General features: G+C 44.1%; 1 protein-coding gene across 3 annotated transcripts in view; it reads left to right on the forward strand.

The window, feature by feature from the left end:
• The first annotated feature begins 640 nt into the window (after positions 1–640).
• Positions 641–18920, forward strand: part of apaf1 (apoptotic peptidase activating factor 1) — a 34981-nt gene continuing 16701 nt past the window's right edge. The window contains exons 1-26 of one of the 3 annotated variants that reach the window (XM_034578212.1): positions 685–771; positions 1434–1619; positions 1702–1886; positions 2109–2298; positions 2461–2661; positions 2855–3044; positions 3310–3422; positions 3524–3655; positions 3921–4159; positions 4359–4526; positions 4709–4840; positions 5198–5311; positions 6458–6642; positions 7018–7144; positions 7601–7726; positions 7816–7956; positions 8150–8275; positions 8843–8989; positions 9611–9739; positions 10011–10136; positions 10957–11076; positions 11472–11597; positions 14211–14336; positions 15903–16034; positions 16128–16253; positions 17918–18043. In XM_034578212.1, coding sequence (XP_034434103.1) covers positions 1743–1886; positions 2109–2298; positions 2461–2661; positions 2855–3044; positions 3310–3422; positions 3524–3655; positions 3921–4159; positions 4359–4526; positions 4709–4840; positions 5198–5311; positions 6458–6642; positions 7018–7144; positions 7601–7726; positions 7816–7956; positions 8150–8275; positions 8843–8989; positions 9611–9739; positions 10011–10136; positions 10957–11076; positions 11472–11597; positions 14211–14336; positions 15903–16034; positions 16128–16253; positions 17918–18043 — 3486 coding nt within the window. In that variant the 5' untranslated portion in view covers positions 685–771; positions 1434–1619; positions 1702–1742. Of the gene's footprint in view, positions 772–1433; positions 1620–1701; positions 1887–2108; positions 2299–2460; positions 2662–2854; positions 3045–3309; positions 3423–3523; positions 3656–3920; positions 4160–4358; positions 4527–4708; positions 4841–5197; positions 5312–6457; positions 6643–7017; positions 7145–7600; positions 7727–7815; positions 7957–8149; positions 8276–8842; positions 8990–9610; positions 9740–10010; positions 10137–10956; positions 11077–11471; positions 11598–14210; positions 14337–15902; positions 16035–16127; positions 16254–17917; positions 18044–18920 lie in introns of all 3 variants that reach the window. The other 2 variants (XM_034578213.1, XM_034578211.1) reach the window with 2 other exon arrangements.

Raw genomic sequence — 18920 nt, forward strand, 5'->3', positions numbered from 1 at the left:
TTTACAGTGAATGTATCAGATATTCAAAATGATAGAAATCATGATTTTTGCTCAGAAAATTAGGAGGGAACAACCCATTTGAAGTACATCCTTAACGATTAAATATGGACCAGATTAAATTCTGTTATTTTCTCTAAATGGAAATACATTTTAATTTAATTAATAATAATCTCCCCGTCATTAAAAGTTAATTATTATTCAGAAATGACTTTTGTAACAAGCTTTATGTTAAGTTCATCTGTTCAAGGCCCCTGTTGAGTAAACGTGCTGTCACCATGCAGCACTGGTACCTTTACAGGAAAATCAGGAAAATCTTACAAAACTGCGGAGATTTGATTAAAAGTCAACGCTTTTTACACGAATAGAGTTGTCTAATTACAGATCGTGTGTGTATTCAGCCCGGAAGGATCTTTCTGTGAGCTCGTTTTCTGTTTCTTCGCGAGGCCGACGCGTCTAAATTGGTCGAAACAGATTTAAACGAGCAAAATCAACGATCCGTGAAGGCGGCATCGGTTTGCCCAGTTACAGGATCTCGAAACGCGTGAGCTCATTCGGTCACGTGGTCGGAGTCTGGGCCGTGCTATTGGCTGCCGCGAACCGAGGACAGTTGTTTTTGTTGTGAATCCGGAAGCAGCCCTTCTCCTCGCGCTGGGCGTGTAGTTCAGCGTAAATACAGGGAAACAACGCGTTGTAAACTTTAAAACGTCCAGTCACCTCCCGGATATTTACACTTCAACACACACCTTGGTCGTTCCGGAGAAGAAGCTGCCGGTAAGTATCCACAAGTGGCTTCTGTCTTTGTTTCCTTGCAGCAGGTCTGAAGGAGTGAACTTGTTTAAACAAGTACGAGGAGGAGGCAGGTGTGCGCTGTTCAAACATGTAACCAGACTTGTGTGTTTATCCCCTGTTTCACTTCCCTGTTGTGGAGATGTGACCTGTCAAAGTCCGGGTCCCTCCTAAAAGTTCAAATCGTTGTCAGCCCCATGCAGTAGCTCGCTTGATTCAGATCTGGGACACAAACAATGAAGGTGTCTCACACGATCCAAAACATCATGCCAACATTTCATAGGGATCCGTGAGGGTGCGGCTCAAGCTGTGCTGATCTGACACAGATTGACCCATGTTAAGATCTTTTTAAATACACAATAACAACTTGTCAGACTCCCTGGGACCAGCAGAACTCTGTAAGCAAGATGAGATGTCATCATTTCTTTATATATGTTTGAGGGATGACAAGCAACAAAGGGGCCAAATGAGAGCATCTGCTCAGTGTCTCCCGGTTTACGGAAAACATGTTGTAGTGTACAAAGATATTTTACAAAATGTGGCTCTTTGTAGCAACAGTGTTTAGACTTCTCTTTCCTCTCGGTGTGGAAAATCTTGAATGTATAGATTTACCCCCAAAAGGTTGAAAGGTATATTTACTGTTGTAGCAATGCCTGGCAGACCTTTGTGGCTTTTAGGGAAAATGAAACAGCTGCTGGGAACCAGGCCTTATCACCCAGTGTCCCCACTAATGTTCTTGTGACTCAATGACTCAGTCAGGGTGTGTGAAAAGCATTCATAGAGAAGTGGAGTAGCAGCATGTTATTATCTGTGGCTTTGCAAGGACACGTTCAGTATTTCACTTTCCCCTCATGTGGGCGATTCATCTGTCATTACCCCACGTCATCGTTTTTCCTTGTTTTAATTCTTACTATGCAGTGCAACGGCATCCTGAATGGTCGGTGAGTTACGCAGAGATGGCGCTGGAGGAAGGGGCGCGGAGCTGTCTGCTGCGCTTTCACCACAGACTGGAAGAAGACATCAAACCCTCATACCTGATGGACCACATGATCAGTGATGGTGTGATCAATGGAGACGAGGAGGAGAGGATCAGGACTCAGGTGAGCTCTGGACTCAAGTCTCAACAACTGACGGTTTAAGAAGTGAACTGTCAACTTAACTGATATCTGTGTTTCAGATACTTTACTTTTTAGATTGCTGTATCTTAGTCATGGCAAATCATGAAACTGTTCATCTGCTCAAATGAGAACCCTCAAAGTATCAGCATGTAAAATATATATTATACCGTCCACCTCTCATCTCTACTGTCTCTCTCCATCTAGCCCACCAGAAAGGATCAGGCTGCGGCTCTGCTAGAGCTGCTGCTGAGGAAGGACAACCGGGCCTACATCTCCTTCTACAACGCCCTGGTTAAGGAGGCATATAATGATTTGGCCAACATGCTTCACGATGACCTTCCGCAGGTCTCACAAAATGCACACAAGAGCTCCTCTGATGGTTACACATCTAATGGTGAGGAAGGGGGGACATCGTGGGTGGAGAGACTGGAGGTTTGGAAGTTTGTTTTGTGGGTGTGTAGGTGTCTGTGAGTGTGTATTATTAAACCCGTAGGTGTTATTTTATGCATGTTGGAAAGTTACACCTTTAATATCGATCCCCTTCCTGTTTGTATAACAGTCCAGGCGGTGCTGAGTGAAGGCGGTGTGCCACAGAGGCCTGTGGTGTTTGTCAGCCGACCGGAGCTTTTGAACCGGGTCAGAGAGAAACTCTACCGGCTGAAGAAAGAACCTGGCTGGGTCACCATCTTCGGGATGGCTGGCTCAGGCAAATCTGTACTGGCCGCAGAGGCTGTCAGATACCAAGGTATCATTGAAGGTGAGTTATCTTTAACTGATTCACTGAATCAACACTAATTCACACTAACACTGATTACTCAAGTAATCTTGGAGTGATTCTCATTGTCACTGATGCTACAGTTTCAACATTGTTGCTTAGTCATGAGCTTCGGGTAGCTTCTCACCTCTTTCCCTGTTTGACCTCTGTCGTTTCACTCTCTGTCCCTCTGCAGAGTGCTTCCCTGGAGGCGTCCAATGGTTGTCTGTCGGCCAGCTGGACAAACCAGACCTGCTGGTGAAGATCCAGTCGCTGTGTTTCCGCCTGGAGCAGCACCTGGACACCCAGTCTCTCCAGCGCCCCCTCAACTCTCTGGATGAGGCCAAGGAGCGCCTGCGCTTCCTCATGCTGCGCAGATACCCCAGGTTGTCATGCTCAGATCATCGTGATGTACCTTTTAAAAAATTAAGCAAAACACAAAATTATGAAGAAAATACGATAAATTAAGATTTTTTTTTTTTATTCATTTACTGAGCCATGTGATTTTCAAGGTTTTCAGTAAATAGTGTACTTGATAGCTGCAAGAAGGTCAGATGATATATGTCATTATTTACTTTTATGTACTTTCATTTCTGTTTCCAGTTTATTCCGTCTGATCACTTGAAGGTGTCTATTCTGGATTATTTTTAGATCTCTGCTGATTCTCGATGATATCTGGGACAGCGCGGTGCTGAAGGTGTTTGATATCCACTGTCGGATTCTTCTGACCACCAGAAACAGAAGCCTCACTAACTCAGTTAGCGGTACGCACCCTGTTGTTTACTCTGCTCACTACACATTTGCAAACTTGAATAAATGAAACCGTAGAAATTGTGTACACTGTAATTGTGCTATTATTTTATAGGGGCTAAATATGAGGTGGAAGTGGAGAGCGGACTGGATGAAAACAAAGGACTGGAGATACTCGCTCTCTACACTCAAACTAACGCCCTGCGACTGCCCGAGGAGGCTCGCAGCATTGTCCGAGAATGTAAAGGTCTGTAAACTGAAACACACTGAACATGCAATCTGTAAAAAGTGCAGATATTATTACGTATCTAATTTTGGCTTGCAGATAAAATATACACATTTCTTATGGGGTCATAGAAGGAAACAAAAACCTCTAAATTATGCGCCTACAAAAATCTGACGTAAATTAATCTTTAACACCACCAAAAAATAAAAGCAGTTAAAATTGAGTCCTCCTCAGCTTCTGCCGACAGATTTTGCCATAACACACAGTTGTTGCCCCCCCGCCATAGGCTCCCCTCTGGTGGTGTCCCTGATCGGGGCCCTGCTCAAGGAGAAACCCGACCGCTGGCGTTACTACCTCTGCCAGCTGCAGCAGAAGCAGTTCAAGCGCATACGGAAGTCCTCATCTTATGACTACGACGCCCTGGACCAGGCCATGGCTGCGAGCATCGAGGTCCTGCCTGACGAACATCGAGAGCTCTACAAGGACCTCGCTGTGATCGAGAAGGACGTTAAAATCCCAGCGAAGGTTTGGCTTAAACTTAAGTGTTTCTCTGTGGTCTAGCATTAAACAAATTAAGCATGGTTCATTCTGCTACTTGTAATGGACTCATCTCACTATGGTCCAGTGCTTGGAAAATATCCCATGATTCTCCTCTATAGAAGAACTAAAACTCCCAGTCTTTTCAAAGGTCACACAGGGTAAACCACGTTGTCCCTTCTCCAAGGTGTTGTCTGTTCTGTGGAACATGGAGCCCGAGGAGGTGGAGGACATTCTCCAGGAGTTTGTCAACAAGTCCCTGCTTTTTGTGGACGCGAACAATAAACCCTGCCTGTATTACCTCCACGATCTTCAGCTGGACTTCCTGGTGGAGCAGAACCGTACCCAGCTGGAGGTGACATCTCAAACTCTTTGATTCTTTCTGTTAAGTGTCAATTCAACAACTTAAACTTAAAAGCAGATTTACAGACGTGGTTTTACTATAGAGGTGTTGGTAAGCATAATGCCAAGTGGATATAATTAAAACATTTAACAGTCAACGAGACATCAATTCATATTTTTAATATTTGATTTCAGAGTCTTCACGCTAAAGTGGTGCGTCAGTATCAGCAGCACTACAGAGACGGTCCTCCCATCTTCGGAGACGAGGAGTGTCTTTATTGGATCAGATTTCTGACCTACCACATGGCTAAAGCCAACCTTACCCAGGTAACACACACACACACACACACACACACACACACACACACACACACACACACACACACACACACACACACACACACACACACACAGTTCAGTTGTAAAATTGTATTGTTTTAGGCATGTGCAGAGATTTTTAAGTGTGTGTGTATATATATATATATATATATATAGATTCCAATTCGTTTCATAGCTTCATACCAAAAAAGCTTTTCATTTCTTAAGTTTTTATTTATTCCACACATTTTAACAGTTATATACAAAACAAAGGAACATACATGTTTCTCGTAAACTGAAACAGTTTTTCTCTTTTTCTCACCATGACTGTCCCCATGTCTTTTCTCATGGTGTCTTTCTGTCCAGGAGCTCTACTCCCTCATGTTTTCTCTGGACTGGGTCAGCATCAAGGCCCAGATAATGGGTCCAGCTCACCTCATCAGTGACTATGTGGAGTATGGACCAATTCTGGACAAAGAGGTCAGCAGATTATCCAACTTTACTTTGCATGAAACAAAGTGTGTGTGCGTGTGTGCGTGTGTCTGTAAGTTTTTTACCGTCACAAGACAAGATTTAAAGGGTCAGAAGGTAATGGTGTCGCTCACAGCCCTTCATTAAAATGTGAGCTGTATACTATATAAATAAATATACACGAGTCCCTCCCCTCAGGGAAAATACAAGTTTAGAAGTCCATCTGTCCCTCTTGCCCTCTCCATGAAACTTTGTGAATTAAATAAAAAGTGTGACCATCTGTTATTTCCCCCCCAAAGTTGTTCATGATTATCTCCTTTACAAAGATAAGTGTTTTTGCCCTTCCACATTTTGGCTGTCCCCTGGTCCCTTTCCAATTTCCATCACTACAAGAGAGAGGGCAGATTTGATAAAGGTTTATTTGACACAAGTGAGGACGCGTGGGGCTACGCAACTGATTAACCAGGACGTGCATCGTAAGAGGACATTGTTCTTCTTATAACAGTAATTTAATCTCAATGTGAGTGCATAATGTTTTCATGAGTAATTTTCAACCTCCTCCGCACCTCTAGAGATAAGTGAGTTTATTTATTTTTATAAAAGCACAATTCAAGAGTAACAAAGTGCTTCACTACAAACTACAAATACCGCACTGTGGTTGTATGTGTCCGTCCAACCAGAGAAGTTTCAGTCAACATAATTTATTTTTCCAAATTCATATGACGTCCCTTTGACCGTTGACCACTGAAATCTTACCAGTTAATTTGTGAGGTTAAGTGAACATTTGTGCTAAATTTGGATTCTCACGAGGTGTTAAACATTATTGAAAGACCACAAACAAATTAGAAACAGAAAATTCATGGGTGACAATGATTTGATTCACTCTTGTTAATGTAGAAGCAGTCCTGAAACAGCATTAGAACACCAATAACTTACATTCAGAATTAGAATTTTTATCATGTTCAACAATGACAAAGTTTACAATAGGCTAAGCAAACAACTTAGATAAGAAACAAGGTCAAACAAGCAAGCAAAGAGGATGATAAGGGCAAAACACAAGTGTTAGGGTGATAAATATGGAAAGACTTGTCCAAAGACATTTGTCGTTTTCCATTTAACAGACTCCAGTGGACTTTTTCTTTTCTGTCCTCCCAGAACAGCGAGGTGCGCAGTCAGTTCCAGGAGTTCCTGTCTCTGAACGGCCACCACCTGGAGCAGCGTCCTTTCCCCGACGTGGTGCAGCTCGCTCTGTCTCAGCCACACAGCTCCGAGGTCTACAAACAGGCTCTGCTGCAGGCACAGGAGCGGACCAGCACGGGGAAACTCTACTTTGACTGGCTGTATGCAAACAGTTTTACACGGTGTTTGACGTGTTCTCAAATTATACGTGCAGATCAGATGTATTATAATTTCCTTCTTAGGTGAAAACTGTGAGCACAGTTACACAGAAGAGTTCTGCAGATGTACATAGGAAGATAAAACGCGAATTGTCACATCACTCATTTAAAGTGACATGGTGAGATAAATGCAATCAAGTCAGTCTCATACTTCAGTTGAATGATTTTATTGCAATTTAAATTTGTAACCTGAACATTTTATTCTAACCCTGTCTGCTTTCAAATTGTTATCGGTGATCATGTGTTGTGTGTTCTAGTTTTGACTATTCTTTGTGTATTTATGCGTGTGTGTTTGTGTGTATGTGTGTGTGTGTCCAGGAATAAGAGCAGTGTGGAGAGTCTCTCCCGTCTGGTGATCCACCCCCACCAGGGCTCCATCTACTCTGCCTGCTTCTCCCATGACGGAGCCAAGATCGCCACCTGTGGAGCCAGCAAGACACTCAAGGTATCAAAGACTTGTTTCTTTACGAATATATATATGTGTGTGTGTGTGTGTGTGTGTGTGTGTGTGTGTGTGTGTGTGTGTGTGTGTGTGTGTGTGCAGGAGAGAGATAGAGAGAAAGAAATTGTGAAGGGCAAATAGTTTCCATGGAGACAAAATAGTGGAAAATATGAAGAGTGATCCACTCTTAAGGGCAGAAGTTTGTGTATAAATAAAAAAATGTAATAAAATGGGATTTGTAAAGATACAGAGATTTGAAGTGTTGATCTAGTCCTCGGCAACAGATAAGATTAGGGTCTGATTGTTAAATCTTATGATGATATTGAAGGGTCATATACTTTGGACCTTTGAAACCAGAAGTGAATCTGTAGTAAATTTGTGCTAATGAGTTCAGTCAGTACTTTTACTGCACATATATGTGTTGTAATTGAACTGCTGTAATCGTACCTCACTGCTCAGGTGTTTAAAAGCACCACAGGCGAGAAGCTCACAGAGATCCCGGCCCACGATGATGAGGTGCTCTGCTGCGCCTTCTCCCCGGACGACCGTCTCCTAGCAACCTGCTCTAGTGACAGGAAGGTTAAGGTAAGGAGGATTGTCCATCATAACCAGCAACAATCAGGCAATAAAAATAAAAACCAATGCGAAAATATCTGTATATCATTTGAAACCAGGTTTGGAATGTGGAGCGAGCCAAGCTGCTGAGGGTCTTTGCGGAGGAGCACCAGGAGCAGGTCAACCACTGTCAGTTCACAAACACCAAACGACAGGTCCTGCTGGCCACCTGCTCCGACGACAATGTCTTGAACGTCAAGGTGAGTGAGTGTGTGAGTTCTTCTTAGACACAACACGACCCTTCCTCCTTTGTGTTGGCTGTCCCCTTCTTTCAATATTAGTCTTTGTATAACTTGCACTAAAATTGTAAAATGTCAATATATATGTGAAAATAAGTTATTGTTCTTTATTAATATTTCTCCCCTTTTTCCTGTGTTTTCCCTGTTTCTGTAGGTGTGGAACCTCAACAGACCGTCCTCCCAGAACACCATGTTTGGTCACTTTGAGCCCGTCAACCACTGTTGTTTCTCCCCCGATGACACCTATCTGTCCACGTCTTCTAACGACGGCACTGTGAAGGTGAGTGCTATGAAACTGGATACATGTAAAGCTCTCAGGCAAAAACTGTACTTTTTCGAGTATGCCGTATTATTTATAACATCGGCGCAAAATAATGTTCAGTACAGAAGTCATTGATTTTGGCTGTAAAAAGAGTCTCCTGCTGTCTCCTGGTGGATATGTCAAGAACAGGAGTATCAGATACTAAAAACAGAGAGCATATTTTCTTATGTGATAAGTAGATAAGTTATTTTCTAGTACAAATAAACAAACAAATGGACCTTCTTGGCAGAGGTAATAAAAGATGCAGTCATTATCTTTATCCTACATCTGACCAATGAAATAAGACCTTATAACTTATTTAACTTGCACGATATTGTAAAAGCATCTATTTTTACAGTTAAAAAAAAATATAGGATGTTGACACTTATAGAGATATCGCCAGGAATCACTTCCAAATCTGTACTTTCTCAAAACTCAGTTAAAAAATATACATATACTATATGATGCATCATTTCGAAATGTACAATGCATGTGCAGGTCTTATTCGGTGCTGACATGCGTCTGTGTGTTCTCGTGTGAATGCAGCTATTTCAGGTGTCGTCCGCCAACGAGTGGAAGACGATCAACGTGAGCAGCATGTTTACGGAGAGCGACGAAGCCGTCCTCGTCAAGTGCAGCACCTGGTCTGCGGATGGCAAGCGTATCATATGTGCTGCCAGGAACGGTGTTTTGGTGAGCGTTTTGGAATGTGAATATTATTCAGAAAAGTATATTTATGCTTTCTTAGTGCAGAGATGCATGCCATTGTTCACTGTGTTGTGTTGTGGGCGTCGTGCTCGTCTCAGCCGTACAGATAAATATCCATCACCTCGAGGTTCGGTTCGTCGTCGTGTCATTTCGGTGAAGAAGACAGGAATGAGAGGCTGTTTGTCAGGTTGTCTTTTAGAGAGTCTGAAGAGCGTGTGTGTCCTGGTTGTGAATGCGAGCAGCCCCTCCTCTCCAGAGCTCTCCGAAATCAGTCAGTCTTGTCCTGTCATCGGTCTGTCTGCATCCTCCATGTCTTCATTCATTCGTATTCTGGGAAACGACGCAAACACTGCGGCGCTTGTGTCTCTGAGGAAGAGGAGACTCATGATGAAGTTTGCCTCAGGTTGAAATGTTCAGGCACAAGATGGTACTTCTGCTTTTTATAATCAAATCTGTAGTTTTTGCAGTGATTATTTGTGTTAGTTTGTACTGACTTTTCTTATTGAAATCAACTTTGATTTACAATGTAAGTTATGGCAGCTTTAAAAAAAATGTATTCACCAAGTGCAAGAAACTGATGTGTGTGTGTGTCCGTCTGTTTCTCAGGTGTTCGATGTGGAGACGTCGGACATGTTGTTGGAGATCAAAACGAATCGCATGAGCACCGTGCAGTACTGTGACGCCTGTCCGACCAGTAACCTGCTCGCCATTGCATTCTCAAACTACGCTGTGGAGGTAGAACACGCATACCCTCTCACATACACATTTATATTTAGTGTCTGTTTTTGGTTCTTCTGGTTTCAAAAAACCTCAAATGCCACGAACCCATCGGTGATTGTTCTTAATCCTCCAATTGTGTGTGTGTGTGTGTGTGTGTGTGTGTGTGTGTGTGTGTGTGTGTGTGTGTGTGTGTGTGTGTGTGTGTGTGTGTGTGTGTGTGTGTGTGTGTGTGTGTGTGTGTGTGTGTGTGTGTGTGTGTGTGTGTGTGTGTGTGTGTGTCTTCCAGCTGTGGGACCTGGAGTCCAATAAAAAGATGGCTGACTGCAGTGGGCACCTGAGTTGGGTCCAGCGTGTCCAGTTCTCTCACGACGGATCCCAGCTGCTCTCGTGCTCCGATGACCAGACTGTCAGGGTGAGACTGAGATTCTGCTCCATTCGTGTGTGAACATCCCCCGATACTGTCACTGATGTTATAATTACCTCTTGTGTTTTCCTAGAGAGATTTTTCAGCCCCTAAGGAGGAAATTCTCAGGAATGAAAACACAATTATCCAACCAGGCCACAATATACTGAATACTGAATAAAATTAGCTTTATGTTATTGTTTTTGCACTCGGGTACCTCTACAAAGTCTGAGACCGTATGAGTAGTGTAAATATATATTTGTTGCTCCATTAGGCCTGAATATGCTCGAAATAAGGAATATACAGCTGCTGTATGATTAAAGAAACCGGAGGTCTGTGTCCTCGCTGCGTTTACTTGCTTCAGGCTCTTTCCATTATAACTGAGGTTATATAAAAAAATGTCAACTGATTTGTCCTAAGTCATAAAATAAACAGCCTGAAAACAGTTAAATTAACATAAACAAGGACATGAGTCTGTGGATCTGAGCCGGTTGTTTAGTTGGAAGGTAACAACACTGACCTGAATAATGTAAAACAAGAGCGGCAGACAGAATTTGTTTTGGAGCTGTTAGAAACTAAGAATAACCAACCATAAAATTCATGGGACAGATAAACAGTATATGAGAAACCTATTTATTGCCAATGACTGTCTTTCTCTGCAGCGTAATGATAAACAAATAAGGATAATCAATGAATTAGTAATCATCAATTATGTGAAAATTTGAGACGACAGACAAAGAAAAGTGAAACGCAATTTCATATTTTGCTCTTTTGCTGCACATCCACAACAAATTCTACTCAAGCTTCACGTGTGTTTCTTGTGTTGTAGCTATGGGAGACGAAGAAGGTTCACACCACCTCTGCCGTCCGCCTGAAGAGAGACTCTGACGTTCTCTTCTGTGATGGAGAAATCACCGTATCGGCTGCCGACAACTGCAACAGGCTGCAGGTGAGAAAACAAAGGAGAGGGGTTTGAATAATTTCTAAATAGAGTAGTTTACTTGTTGAAGCAGGATTGTTTCTCTGAGAATGCGATCAAGTGCAGACATGTATGGGTGGTGCTAAAATCTAATATTGGGTTGTCTTGAGCTGCTTCCAGAGAATCTGCAGACATTCTCTGGAGTTCAGTGCATGTCTGAAAGCAGCTCACGTCGATATTCTGTGAATTAAAAACATTACCTCTGTAGCAGAATTAATACGTCATGTCCTGCCTCTGCCTGCTGCACCACCCCTCAGCTGAACACTTGTGTTGTTGTGAACGTGTCTGAGAAGAGAATCTCCTGCTGCGTTGTCCGGACCCAAATCGTGTCTGAAAACAGCTACATAAATCAATGTGTGTCACAGGTACGTGACGGCAAGACGGGATCAGTGCTGTTCCAGTCAGAGGAGCTGTCGTCCAGGATCCGGTGCACCTGTATGTGCAAGCAGCCCTCTGCTGTGGCTCTGGGACAAGAGGATGGAACCGTACAGGTAGAAAAACACATCTTCCCTACAGTACTTATGTTTCCTCTTTTGTTTTTGACAGGGCAGTCAACTTACTTTCAGGGCACATTGAGTCATGAGATCTGACACGAGCACTGTCGCCCTTTTTTTTTATCTGTCCTGTCAGCTGCTCACCAGGTCAGCCTCTTTCTTTCATCCCTCTTTCTCTACACTCCTCCTTTTTGCCTGTGATTTGTTCTCCCACTCTTCTTCCCACCTGCTCTCAAGTCTCTGTCACACACTGCTCTTTCTTTTCATCCCTTCTTTTGTTTCCTTTATCTTTCCTCTCCGTGCTCCTCCGCTCCTTGTCTTTGTGGTAAATTGTTGTTTGCAGGTGGAGAAAGGAGTCCTAGTCTGCTTGGTGGTACGGTTTATTGCACACAACAGCTCATAGAAGCACAGAGGATTGGTGATTTGAGTTCCTAAAACTAGAAGAAAGGAGAAGTTATAGTTTTTGTGCAATCAAGTGATGCTCCCAAAATACGCAACAAAACGTTTATATCGTTGGTTAGAAATCCATTTTCCTGTGAAGTAAAGTTCCTCCTTTTCTTTTCCTGCGAGTGTATCAGTTTGTTTTTCACTCACTGTCGAGCCAAGACTTTTGCACCAGTGGTGTTAAAGAGTAAGAGAAGACGACACGTCGCTTTTATTAAATTTAACTGTCTAACAAAAGAAAGAAGCTGCACCAACATGCTGCAGCCTTGTTGTATATCTTGATCACTTAAGAAATCCTATAAGTCAAATTACAAATTGAATATTACATTAATAATTTATACTTAGTCACTTACCTCCAACACTCAGTTATAGATTCATTCTTAGTGTTCTTAATCCTGAGGAAGTCTGTACTGCGTTTGCTGTTGTAGTGCCCTGAGCTAACACCAGAGGGGGCTGTGGTGCTACATGGAAGTGGTACTGACTGCTGCAGTGGGAGGTATCCAGTTCCTCTTCCCTCCTCTGGTCTTATTCACCATCAGTTTACTGGAGAGAAAAATGACTTCATAATAATTCATGAACTTCATTCACAGCTGCTGGTGTCTGACATACCAGCTTTGTTCTCTTAATATAAACGTTGAAGTCTTCATGACACACATGCAGGAGGAAACAGAAAGCCACTGTTTGTTTCTTCATGATCGTGGAAGTATGCAATCGTGAGTGTGTGTCTGTGTGTGTCTGTGTGTGTCTGTGTGTGTTCTGTACCAGGCAGCTGGGCTGACAGCTAGTCAGGTACTGTGGACGGTCGGCGGTTATGTGTTCGAATATCAAGTGTTGTTTGTGTGTTTGTTAAATCTGTTAAATTACTTTTCCAAAGGGTAACAGCAGAATAGGCAGATTGTTGTTGTTGTTATTGTATGTGTCATCAATCAGCGAAGCCTCAACACTGACCACCAGACATGTTTACTCCCTTGGCAGTGGTACTTAAAACAAGTCTTTCCTCCGGTTTTAAACATATATATATATATGTGTATATATATTTACATATTTTTTGCTGAACACCCTCTGGAATATTTGCTCACTTCACCATCCCAGAAAAGCTGCATGTGTGAAACCTGCCCAAGCGTTTTCTCTCGGGGTCTTTGAATCTCACGTCTCAGTGCTGAGAGCTTTAGGAAACCTGGTTGTCGTTCCCCCGGGCTTGTTCTGCTCAGACAGTTTAACCTTGTCCACTGAGATGTAAATATTTCAAACATCACAGGTCTGTACTTTATACTGTCAGAAATACAGTTGCTCTGCTGCAGTGAAGAAAATGTTGTGCTGTACTTAATAAGTTTTATTCCATTTGCAGGCGACTCTGGTTGGAAAAACAAGTCATTTTCTATAGAAGTCTGAGAATGACTAAAAACTACAAAGAGGCTCTAGAGGATGTTTTTCTCTGCTGCCATGTTGCGTGTGCGTGTGCGTGTGTGTGTGTGTGTGTGTGTGTGTGTGTGTGTGTGTGTGTGTGTGTGTGTGTGTGTGTGTGTGTGTGTGTGTGTGTGTGTGTGTGTGTGTGTGTGTGTGTGTGTGTGTGTGTGTGTGTGTGTGTGTGTCTCTCAACTGACAGAAAAATGAAAAATATTTATTTAACATTTACTTTGACTTTTTAGTGTGGCCCAGGTCCCATCTGCTAACATGGAGAAGGCAGGGTTTATGACCTATACCGCAGCCAGCCACTAGGTGGTGATTACAACTCTTTGGCTTCACCTTTGGGTAGCAAGTCTTCCTGGACCTTCCCTGGGTCGTAGTGTTTGCATCCCACTTTTTTGAAGAAGTTGCAAAATCTTCCAACCAGCATCAAATTGCCTGGGACAGAATCTCGAGGGCTGTCAGACCCTCAGCAGCTGCTCCCTGCTGTCCCGACTGGACTGGACACACTTGATGTGCTTATCACCATCAAGCCAGCAGCCGCACCTCACCTCTCCCCTCCTCCAGCCCTCCCCTCGAAATGACAGGAGTTTTTTAAAAGGAAACTCCGGGGGACAGTTTTCCTCCCCGAGTATAAATCAGCCATCACTCAAGGCTTGCAGAAGTTCTCGACACCGGGGTCGAACCTTACGTTACCTAAGAGTGGAGCAGCTTACAGGCAGTTTTGCTGTTTACTTATATTTGGGTTCTTTCTTGCAGGTGTTGGCGGTGCCCTCTGGGAAGCTTCTGGCCACTCTGCTGGGACATACGAAGACGGTGCTGCACTGCCAGTTCAGCCAGAACGGCCAAACCCTGATCACATCCTCCGAGGACACCACCATCAGGGTGTGCGGCTCTTCTTCTCCTCCGTTTATGCTGTTTTTGTTTCTCTCTCTCTGTCTGCGTCTGTTTGTGCTTCTTCCATTCATCACTCTCTCCCTCACCCCACCGTCCTTTTCTTGCCTAATTCACGCCGTGTTCTTTTACCTCCCTCCCCCAACCTGCCTCCCATTTCTCTTCCCTGCTATTGATTATTCTTCTCTCTCATCCCCATTCCTCACCTTGAGTAAAACCGTCGCTGAATCGCTCATCCCCACAGTGCTTCACTTCTCTGTGCTTTTCTCGCCTTCCCCTACCTGTAGCACTCTGCCACCTCTTTTTTCCCGGGCCTCTTCACCTCTCCCTTCTTCATCCCCCTCTTTCATCTCCTTTGCCTTCGGCTGCGTCGCTCTCGATAACTCTTTATCTTCCTCCCGCTCTCGTTTTGACCGGAACTGTCTATGTTTGTGTGTGGGTATGTGTGTGTACTTCGGCCCATTACCCTCTCTCAACCCCCACCCTTCATGCTCTGTTGCTCGTTTCCCCCTTTCCTCTTCCCCCCTCTCATCTCCTCCTCTTCATCTTTTCTTTTCTGCCGACAGACCTGTCCACTGCAGCACTTCCTCCTCTCTCTCCCCGACAGCGCGGGGCCTCGTTCCGTATTCATGCTGCAGCTTCCCGCAACATCCTTTTTCTCGGGCCGTCCGCTGCTTATTCATAAGCTTCTCAAATTTATGCTGTTTGACGTGCGCTCGCTCGGAAATGGAAGTGTGGATTTAGATGTTAATGCGGACGCAGAGTGAATGTAGAGAGATCTAATGACACTGATGTTAGCCGGTGATGGATTATAACCTTTGGACACATGACAGAATCTATTCGGAGGAAGAAAAGGGGCGACATAGCATAAGGGCATGATAAAATGATCTGGATGATGCTGTTTGCCCTGGCCTCATTGAGCTGAACTCTGATCTCGACTCATTCACCTGCCTGCATGCTGGCATAAAACAAGCACTATGTAGACCAGTGTGATGTTGCATTGGCATAAATTCTGCACCTGAGACACCAAAAACAAAACTTTTACAGGACAAAATGAAATACTGTGATCTGCTGTACCACAAGCAGTGTTGTACAGTTTCTCCTGCACTCAGAAGCACACTGATGTATTACCTCCCTGTGTATGTGAGGCCGCACTGCAGCATCTATAGCTCCCTCCCTGTCGTATGATTGGTGGACGCTACATGGCTGCGACGCTCTTTTTCTCTGCTTCTTTCTTTGCCACTACTTTTATGTCCTTTTCTATCTACGTGAATATATCTGGAGACTTAAAGGAAAAGTCTGGTGTTTTTGGATCCAGGTTTTTTTCATCATTATTGTGTCCTTTCGTCTGCCAAGGCTCAATTTTAAATTCAACCAAGCTGCACCAAATTACACACACTCAAAGATCAGCTCCCTAAATGTGGCTGATCTTTTTTTCATCAATGTCTGTGAATTATTCCCTGGGAAAATGGTGAAAAATACCCTATCTATACTTTGACTTTTTTAGGTTAGCCCATGTTCCATCCACTAACATGGCATCTCTGCTGCCCCCTGTAGGTGTGGAGGTGGCAGTCTGGCGAGGGCAGAGTACTCCAGGGTCACAAAGAGCAGGTCAGGTGCTTCTCTTGGCTCAACAGCTCAGCGGCAGACACAAGACTCCTATCCTGGTCCTACGACGGTACTGTCAAGGTGACGCTCACACACACACACACACACACACACAGTCACACTCAAAACAAACAGCAAGAAATCAAATATTGAATCATCTCTGTCTTCCTCGAGGTCTGGGACATAGAAAGTGGAGAGAAGCTGCAGGACATCGACACTCATCAGGGAGCCATTCTGTCCTGCCATGTCTCACCAGACGGTTGCTTGTTCGCCACCACCTCTGCTGACAAGACGGCTAAGGTTCAACACACTCTCACACACACTCGTAGTCATTTTTATAGGATGAGCCATATCTGTTGGTGCTGCCAGTAACAAGACGACCTATTACACATCAACATCTTCCCTCTAGCCTTCTTCCGAACTTGTTACTTACAGCACATTGCACATAGACGCGTTGCTGCGGGTGATGTCTGAGGCTAAAGGCTTCACCAGCAGGGAGGCGAGGGACCTTAGAGACTAAAGCGTGCAGCAGCGAGAGCGCCAGGTCTGGTGAGTTAGCTGCTGGTCAGCCGGTCCTTCAACGCCCACATTCTGTGATTATTTAGTCTGACTAAATGGCAGAGCCCGTGGACCTGCTGAACCACCAGCCTGGCAGATGGGCTGACTTGCAAACTGACCCACTTCGCTGTCTGGTTGTAGTTTTTGCCAGGATTCTGTTCACTAACACTGCTGTGCTCGACTTTGGCCTGACTTTGACCGACTCTGTAGGCTGGATATTGCCGTTTTTCCCCAAACTGCTCTTAAATCATGGCTTTTCCTACTCAACGCTGAACTGCACTGCGACTGTATGCTATTTGAAACTGGCTTCTTCTCAGTGTCGCGGGTTCAGTGTTAGATTCGTGTCTCTCCGTCTAATATTCAGACACGGATGACAACTTGTGTTTCTGAGTGTCCAGCATAGAAGAAACAATAAAAAAGCTGCAAGCAGTTCATCTCCAGCCACTGCCACCGAGTTTCACACGGGAAATTTGGGTTCGGTCTTCCTGTAGACTGCAGCCACTAGGTTGCCGGCCAACCTGGCTTCTGTCGGTCAATGGTAGTGAGAGAGAATGTGTGTTTTATGGATTTGGCAAAGACGATAATTGAGCTTCGTGTGTGTTTGTGTGTGTGTGTGGCTGGTTAGCAGCCAGCTACATAGTCCATGCTTTACAGACCGAGGGGCTTTGGTAGCTCAAAACAAACACGCCCCCGGTCTCCATCTATCTCGAGGTCAAACCAAAGCGCTTAGCCTTGAGTGTCTTTGTTGAACACCACAAAAAGAGAGACAGTATGCTCTTCCGATTATCCCTCTTCTTCCGTCTCTTTTCTCCTGACCTTCAGATGAATGGGACTTTGTGTGCAGACATAGTTAGCCGGCTGCCAAATGAAGGGTCTAATTATGAGCTGTGTTATTTTCTGTGCAGAACACGATGCAACCAGGTCAGGATGAAATACGGTGAAAGCAGACTAGGATGGAAAGAGAAAAGACGGCAGGAGTAGAAGAAATAAAAAAGGGAAAGTCAAAAGAAGTGAGGGAATGACAACAGCGGAGAGTGGGAGAGTGCTCATTAACAGTTGCATCGTTCTTATGCGGTGCTCTAACAACATTAACTCTGCATTTGGCACAATTATATGTCCTGTTATTTCCCGGTAAACACTTCTGTGTTGGTTTTTCTAATTATACCTCATCCACAGTGCAATATCGCACTCTTTCCAAGAGAAATCCAGCCAGTTTAGATGCCCTGTGTTACAGAAATAGGTAACCTAGTCTTATTCTAAATGGGTTACGATGGGATCAGTCGCTCCCTTTAGTTCTAGTGTGACTTTTGTATTAACAAAGTCGGAATATGACCATTTTCATATCATTTTTGAAAAAACTAAAGTACTTATATCAGTTTTTTTTCTTCATTATCTTTTGCTCTTAGTTGTGGCACTGTGAGTCCTGGCAGTGCCTCCACACGCTGAGCGGTCACCAAGACTGTGTCCGAAGCTGCAGATTCTCCTGGGACAGCCGATGCCTCGCGACTGGGGACGACAACGGAGAGATTCGGGTGTGTGTTCAAATCAATTTATTTCTTGCTATTGAGCCCTAAATGCAAAAAAAAAAGGTGACAGGTAGAGGGAGGGAAGAAGAATGTTTACGAGGAAACTGAGGGAGCGAAGAGAAAAGTGGACTGATGGAGGTGATATGAAAGAAAAGATATCGGGTGCAGGAAAGACCTCCTGCCTCAAGAGGCGAAGGAAATGACTCAGGCTGCCAAATTGGATCCCAAAGGTTTTGACATTGGCACCGTTCGTCCACTAACAGAAAGTAAATGAAAAGTTAAACTGTGTTCAAAGATGAAGACGAGGAGAAGTCGCCAAGCTCCGGTTGGCCTTCGTAGACCGCGTCAGTCAACACGGGGTTAATGCCCTTGAGTGGCCTCCGGGCTGAACCTGCTCCGTTATCCAGAGATGGCCCAATCCCTCAGATCCAATTACATAAACCACACCGAAATCTCACCCCTGTTTCTATGGCAACAAATCTGAGTCATTCAGCACAAAGGCATGCCAAGAGTTAAATATAGCCGTACATGTGATGTGTCATTGTCAAAGGCGCCTGGCATCTGAACACTTGCATAACAGCTGCAATATACGTGATTTTCTGCACCAGGGATCACCAACCATCATTTCGTTATGGTGCTTTGTGGGTAATTTCTCATTTAGGTTAACACAAGGTTCATTCGTGACTCATTTGGTGTCTTTCTGGAGCTCTATGAAGTTCATGAACATGCTCAGTTGCCATGGAGATGGTTTGGTAATCATCACTTGACCTAAGGTTGACATGTTGGTCATATCTGATGCAAGAGACCATCCTTGAACAGAGACACCGGTTGCGGTCTACGTGGCCCCGGAAAGAGGCGGTTTTCATGGATGAGAGTCTGGCCT

This window comes from Hippoglossus hippoglossus, chromosome 23, assembly GCF_009819705.1.
Source record: "Hippoglossus hippoglossus isolate fHipHip1 chromosome 23, fHipHip1.pri, whole genome shotgun sequence".
Taxonomy (NCBI): domain Eukaryota; kingdom Metazoa; phylum Chordata; class Actinopteri; order Pleuronectiformes; family Pleuronectidae; genus Hippoglossus; species Hippoglossus hippoglossus.